Below are 7889 nucleotides of genomic sequence, written 5' to 3'. Positions count from 1 at the left end.
ATATATATATATATACACATACATACATATGTGTGTATATATACATATGTGTGTACATATACATATGTGTACACATATACATATGTGTACATATTCATACATATGTGTGTACATATACATATGTGTACATATTCATACATATGTGTACATATACATATGTGTACATATACATATGTGTACATATTATATTATTAAGAAGAACTGGCTAATAAATAAAAGCTAATTGTTTAGCTGCAAATGTATTTTGTATTGCTCAACAAAGACTATTTAGTTACATACTAGAATAATAGACAAATGTCTTATTCTTTTTTTTATTATAAATTGTCTTTTTCCTCAAAATAATCAAAAATAACGGATAAGATCATCGATAAAGAGTACAAATATCGATACAATCCTAACAATACTCATCCCTAGCAGTACGTAACACCAGGTTGCTTGCAATTAGTCTCAAGTTGTACAATGAAGGTTGAATCTGTTAATAAACATCTTGTGGAGCTAATAATAATAATTAAAGCTGCGAGCAGCATTGATCGGGCCCTCGCAACTTCACGCACGTCGAGGGTACTAGCAGGACTCTGGCCATGCATTTCTGTGACCATCATACACTGCGTGCACGAGTTAAACGGTATTTCCTGATACTGGCAGGACTCTGGGTGACGTGGTCATGAATTTCTGTGACCATCACACTCTGCGTGCACGAGTGAGATATTTCCTACGTAGACCAGCAGCGTAACAAGATCATGTTGCCAGGTCTTAAGCCTCAATGTTTTGAGTGTACATCCGATACAATCATAAATGTAAGCCTTTAAAGGTCATTGAGAAAATGAATGTGCGTGAATGCGTTTCACTGTTTGTAACACAACAGACTGTCAGTTTACTGGGATGGGGTTCAACTCCCTACAGTGTCCTGCTGATTGGATTTGGACTTACATGAAAGTTAACAAAACAGTAGTGCCATTTGCTTTTACTTGAACACTTTAATTTAACACCGTTTTCATTTTAAGTTCTTCTGTAACTTTAGATTGTGGTGTGAAGCATTCATTATAACGTTTAACCTGATTCTCATGTAGAAGCTCTGGACAGATCATTTATGCTAATGCCCACCGACAGTGGCTTGACAACCACTTTTATCTAATTTCTGCTCTCCAAGCATCTTAGTTTGCACATATTTAGATCAGAGAAGTCTTTTTCTCATGGTGTGCCCACAAACCCTTTCAATAACTTCAGTGTTTGGGCCGCTGTAATTATAGAATCCTGCTTATGTCCGTGCTTATCAGTAGGTGGCGCTATGAGTTAATATTGGCATGCAGAAGTCCTAAAGCCATGACAGTCAACAAGCATGTCAAGTTTGGGAGAGTTTTGACAAAGTACAGTCGAGTTACAACAGCTTGATGGATGATGGCGAACCATGTAAAATGGCCATCACACCATATCCACGTCATTCGATGAAACCTAAAGCTTTTCGTAACTTTTAATCGCTAAGGTCTTTAGATTGTTCTGACGAAATTCTAAGCTGATCGGATTAATTCCCTAGGAGGAGTTCGTAGTACAGCACCTGGAAATGGAAAAAACCACGAGAAATTCATACAAAATTCAAAATGGCTGACTTCCGGTTGGGTTTAGAGCATGGTCCCAAGAGACTTTATTTTAAGTCCACATGTGATACATGTGCCTACCAAATTTTGTAAATCTATGTGAAACGTACAGCGAGGGCTGCTTCGTCGAAATTTTGTAGGGGGCGCTATTGAGCCGATTTGCCACTCTGAACCAATACAATCATATTATATAACTACATTTTGGGCTTTAAATGTGTATGCAAAGTTTGCTTATGTTTCGAGCATTTCTAGCCTCTCAAAATTACCTTCGTTTTTCACGGCGAAGACTGCGTCGCCACGGCAACGGCGTTCAACGAAACATCAAAAGCTTCATGAACTGGCATTATGAACTTCTTACATTTTTGTGGAAGTAATCTGATTTACCTACTAAGAGAACCAAGTCAAAGTATAATGACTTTAATTGACTGTTACCAGTCGGTGGCGCTATGACTATGATTCAAAATTGGCCTGCAGATGTCTTCAGGCCTGGAGTCTAATCAAACATGTGAAATCTGGTAAAGATCTGATGATGTGGAGTCGAGTTACATCAGTTTATTTCTTCATGGCGAAGGATCGAAACTCGCCGAGCCGCCACGTCGCCGCCCTTCGACAACTTCTTACAATCTTCACAATGAAGCATTATCAAGGTCTTAAGGCTTTTCTGACAACATTTGAGAGGGATCTGATTAATCTGTGAGGAGCAGGATGTCAAAGTACAAAACGTACAACTTCCAGTTGCCACTAGGTGGCGCTATTACTATGATTCTAAATTGTCTTATAGATGTGTTCCGGGTCAGGATGTTATGACATATGAGAGATTTGGAGCAGATTAGACAATGTATGGCCGAGTTACAACAACTTCCTGTTTCGCGGCGAATGGTGTTTTTTTTGATGCCGTGCCACGGACACGGTAACTTTTCACTGCCAAGGTCTCAAGAGCATACTGACCGAATCTGAAGTCAATCGGGTCAAATCTCTGGGAGGAGTTCGTTAAAGTATGACGCCTTGAAATGGTCAAAAAACGTCATAAAATTCAAAATGGCCGACTTCCTGTTTTGTGCAATGAAAAACTCCAAGAGGATTTTTTTGTGCGTCTCATCACGTTCCACATACCTACCAAATTTCATACAGCTAGGTGAAACCCAATGTTGGGGCTACTCAATAGGGGGCGCTATCGAGCCAATATTTCATACCGCAGTTGGACACCCCAATCAGACTGAAATTTTCGCAAATTCTGGCTTGCGTGCCAAATTTCGACATTTTCCCAGTATCCCAAGCACCTCCTTTTTGCGACGAAACACTAAGAATAATAATAATAATAATAATAATAATAATAATAATAATTAAAGCTGCGAGCAGCGATGAACGGGCCCTCGTAATCTGCAGCGCGTCGGGGGTGCCGGCGGGACTCCGGCCTGCACGTCCGAGAATGTCCGCGACCGTGCGTCCGTGAGCGAGACGTTTTTAATCCCGCGTGGACCGCCTGATGCTGGAAATGATCCGACACTTCCTGTATCCGCTGCCTGGCGCTACAGAACACGTGCAAACATGCATCATGTAGCTCTGTGTCAAATGTAAACCACATTGTGTAAAAGTCATGTAAATCGGAGGTGTTTATCACAAAATGCAGATTTCCTTTGGCCAGCATGTGGCACTGTGAGTATTAGGGAAAATTAGCTTGTAGACATCCTCAGGCCATTAGTGTTATCAAGCATGTGAAGTTTGAGACTGTTTGGAACAAGTCCAGCTGAGTTACATCGGCTTTTTTCATGGGGAATCACATAAAGTAGCCGCCCGCTACGGCTAAGCCATTCCGTCAAACGTAAAGCTTTTGATAACTTTTAATCACAACGGTGTTGTCATTGTATTGACAAAATTTAAAGTGGATCTGATGAAGTCCTAGGAGGAATTCGTTAAAGTATAGCAACTAGAAATAGGCCAAAATTTGTGGAAAAATGACACAGAAATCAAAATGTGCGACTTCCGGTAGGGTTTGGAGCATGGTCCCAAGAGACTTACATTTAAGTCTCCATAGGATACATGTGCCTACCAACTTTCATATATGTAGCTGAAACGTAGCACTGGGGCTGCCCTTTTGAAACATTGTAGGGGGCGCTATAGAGGCAATTTAAAACAGCCAAGCCCAAAACCCATATACACTATGTCTGCCTATGACCTATGACACATGTACAAAGTTCCATGAGTTTTTGATCATCCCAACCCACTAAATCATCAGCTTCCTTTTTCATGGCGAACCATGCGTCGTTCAACACAAACTCACAATATTCATGATGATGCATCATCAATGTCTTAAGGCTATCTGTACCAAATTTGAGACTCATCAGATCACCTGGCTAGGAGGAATAAAGACAAGTCAAAAATATCACATTTCCTTTAGCCAGTAGGCGGCGCTATGAGTTATTGAACTTTTTTCAATTGAAATATGTTCAAGCTTGAAGTAGCATCATGCATGAGCAGTTTTGTGCGGATTGGATAATGTACCTTGGAGTTATAACAACTTATAAGAACTTATTTTTTCATAAACAATGAGGCAAAATGGCCGCCACGCCACGTCAAGGTTCTTCCATGAAAACTCTCGATTTTGATAACTTTTAATCACAAAGGTCTTAAGAGCATCCTGACCAAAGTAGAAGTTGATTGCATAAATTCTCTAGGAGTTCGTTAAAATACGAAGGCTGAAATCTGCAAAAAGTGACAAAAAGCACAACTTTGCAGGTTTACTGTAGCGCCCCCTAGTGGTTGAATGCAAAACAATTCTCAGGGTATGTTACAGGATGCAATGTGCACATATGCTGCAAATTTGGTAATTTTAAGACAAACGGTTGAGAAGTTATGTGTATTGATATTAAGCCACGCCTCTAAGAAGTTTATTGGTCCATATCTTATACACGCTAAGAGCTATCAAAAAGCTTTTGATAACTTTTGATGATCTAGAACCAATAATGATGCACCGATGATTTGGTAGCAATCGGACCCAGTATGTAGGAGGAGCTTGCAAAAATGTGTTTTTCACTAAATTCAATATAGCGGAAAATCTATGGAGGCGGAGCTTAGGGGTCTGAGAGGCTTTTTTGTAGATTTAGCGGAGTCGGACATGTGTGTCGAATTTCAAGTAAATCGGACATACTGGCCGAGGGGGGTCGCCGGTCCGACTTGTAGGGGGCGCTAGAGAGCCATTTTTTTACACAGAAAAATACATCCATTTTCAGATGGCTATTTTCACCAGACCTGACAAGCCTCCAAAATTTGGTGAGTTTTCATGCATGGTAAGTACCCCCAAAAGACTCCTAAAGTGTAAAAATAAAAATAACGAAAAATACCCCTTACAATTTCAATAGGGCCTTCGCTGGCCCGACGTTGTCGGTTGCTCGGGCCCTAATTAAAGCTGCGAGCAGCGATGAACGGGCCCTCGCAATCTGCAGCGTGTCTGGGGTGGTGGCGGGACTCTGGCCTGCGCGTCCGCGAGTGAGACGGATTTAATCCCGCGTCGACCACCTGATGCTGGAAATGATGCTTTGCAAATAGTCCGATGCTTCCTGTATCCTCTGCCTGGCACTACAGAATGTGTGCAAACATGCATCATGTGTCAAATGTAAACCACATTGTGTAAAAGTCATATAAATCGGAGGTGTTTATCACAAAATCCAGATTTCCTTTCGCCAGCAGGTGGCGCTGTGAGTATTAGGGGAGATTAGCTTGTAGACATCCTCAGGCCATGAGTGTTATCAAGCAAGTGAAGTTTGAGACTGTTTGGAACAAGTCCAGCTGAGTTACATCAGCTTTTTTCATGGGGAATCACGTAAAGTAGCCGCCCGCTACAGCTAAACGATTCCGTCAAACGTAAAGCTTTTGATAACTTTTAATCATAACGGTCTTGACATGGTACTGACAAAATTTAAAGTGGATCTGATGAAGTCCCTAGGAGGAGTTCGTTAAAGTATAGTGACTAGAAATAGGCCAAAATTTATTGAAAAATGACACATAAATGAAACTGGACGACTTCCGGTAGGGTTTTGAGCATGGTCCCAAGAGACTTACATTTAAGTCTCCATAGGATACATGTGGCTATCAAGTTTCATACATGTAGCTCAAACGTAGCGCTGGGGCTGCTCTTTTGAAATCTTGTAGGGGGTGCTATAGAGGCAATTTAAAACGGACAAGCCAAAATCCCATATACACTATGTCTTCCTATGACCACACATGTACAAAGTTCCATGAGTTTTTGAGCATCTTAACCCACTAAACCATCAGCTTACTTTTTCATAGCGAACGATGCGTCGCCACGGCAACAGCATTCAACGAAAACTCACAATATTCATGATGATGCATCATCAATGTCTTAAGGCTATCTGTACCAAATTTGAGACTCATCAGATCACCTGGCTAGGAGGAATAAAGACAAGTCAAAAATATGACATTTCCTTTAGCCAGTAGGCGGCGCTATGAGTTATTGAACTTTTTTCAATTGAAATATGTTCAAGCTTGAAGTAGCATTATGCATAAGCAGTTTTGTGCAGATTGGATAATGTACTTTGGAGTTATAACAACTTATAAGAACTTATTTTTTCAAAAACAATGAGGCAAAATGGCCACCACGCCATGTCAAGGTTCTTCCATGAAAACTCTCGATTTTGATAACTTTTAATCACAAAGGTCTTAAGAGCATCCTGACCAAAGTAGAAGTTGATTGCATAAATTCTCTAGGAGTTCGTTAAAATACGAAGGCTGAAATCTGCAAAAAGTGACAAAAAGCACAACTTTGCGGGTTTACTGTAGCGCCCCCCTAGTGGTTGAATGCAAAACAATTCTCAGGGTATGTTACAGGATGCAATGTGCACATATGCTGCAAATTTGGTAATTTTAGGACAAACGGTTGAGAAGTTATGTGTATTGATATTAAGCCACGCCCCTAAGAAGTTTATTGGTCCATATCTTGTAAACGCTAAGACCTATCATAAAGCTTTTGATACATTTTGAATTGTTTTGATCCACTGATGATCCAGCGAAGATTTGGTAGCAATCGGACCCAGCATGTAGGAGGGGATTGCAAAAATGTGTTTTTCACTAAATTCAATATGGCGGAAAATCTAAGTAGGCGGAGCTTAGGGGTCTGAGAGGCTTTTTTGTATATCTAGCGGAGTCGGACATGTGTGTCGAATTTTAAGTAAATCGGACATACTGGCCGAGGGGCGTCGCCGGTCCGATTTGTAGGGGGCGCTAGAGAGCCATTTTTTTACACAGTAAGATGCATCCTTTTTCAGATGAAAATTTTCACCAGGCCTGACAAGTCCCCAACATTTGGCAAGTTTTTGGGTATGGCAAGTACCCCAAAAAGGCATTAGTTCACCAAAAATAAAAATCATAATAATAAGAATACCCCTTACAGTTTCAATAGGGCCTTCGCAGGCCCGACGTTGTCGGTTGCTCGGGCCCTAATAATAATAAACCTTACAATTGCAATAGGGCCTTCGCTGGCCCGACTTTGTCGGTGGCTCGGGCCCTAATAAGAAACATGACAGTTTCAATAGGGCCTCGCTGGCCCGACGTTGTCGGTTGCTCGGGCCCTAATAAACAATCGAAAAACAATAGGTCCTCCGCTCCGACTAGTCGGTGCTCGGGCCCTAATAATAACAAATGTTATATATTCAGCACTACCAAGTGCTTTACGTACCAACGAGCCTTCGCAAATGAACGCTAACTGACAAGAATACAGTAACGTTAGCTCCTAGAGTAACGCAATAAAGAGAGAACCCTCTCATGTCATGTCGTCCCTTTACATCACATTACCAGTGAACTGGGCAGTCAAATAAGCAAATATTAGCGGTGCTCTATCAACCTTACATTGACTGAGTACCTAAGGCTAACTAACTAAGCTAACGTGTGCAGTGTTCCTGCAGCCTTACAGTAACTGACGTCAGCTGCTCACCTGCTTTACTGTTCCTCAGCCGCTCACATCTGCTGCTTGAGACCGGAGCTGCTACTGTTTCTGCCGCAGCGGAGCACATCCTCCTCACTACACGCAGCGAAGCCATTTCCACTGGTTTTATTCACTAGTACGGTAACCTTCACTCCGGACAAACATGCTGGATGTCAACAAGACGACTCACATGCAGTCAAAATGGCGCCCCACACGTGAATCGTTCTTAATCTTCCGACAGGAAGCCCTACTACGCAAAGGTTCCGCTTGCTGTCACTTAAACCGATATTATTTTTTTGTCATTAGTAACAATATTATGAAAATATGTAATGTCTATTTTGAACAGCCATAACGAT

General features: G+C 41.4%; 1 protein-coding gene across 1 annotated transcript in view; it reads right to left on the bottom strand.

Annotated features, from left to right (window-relative positions):
* timm29 (translocase of inner mitochondrial membrane 29) overlaps positions 1–7736 on the bottom strand; it is a 20409-nt gene extending 12673 nt beyond the window's left edge. Inside the window, exon 1 of the mRNA XM_031877941.1 lies at positions 7543–7736. Coding sequence (XP_031733801.1) covers positions 7543–7648 — 106 coding nt within the window. The 5' untranslated portion in view covers positions 7649–7736. The remainder of the gene's footprint in view (positions 1–7542) is intronic.
* Positions 7737–7889: the final 153 nt, after the last annotated feature.

Source organism: Anarrhichthys ocellatus, unplaced genomic scaffold (genome assembly GCF_004355925.1).
Source record: "Anarrhichthys ocellatus isolate YVR2014 unplaced genomic scaffold, GSC_Weel_1.0 scaffold156, whole genome shotgun sequence".
Taxonomy (NCBI): domain Eukaryota; kingdom Metazoa; phylum Chordata; class Actinopteri; order Perciformes; family Anarhichadidae; genus Anarrhichthys; species Anarrhichthys ocellatus.
The sequence above is the reverse complement of the archived record's forward strand: the minus strand, read 5'-3'. Positions and strand labels throughout refer to the sequence as shown.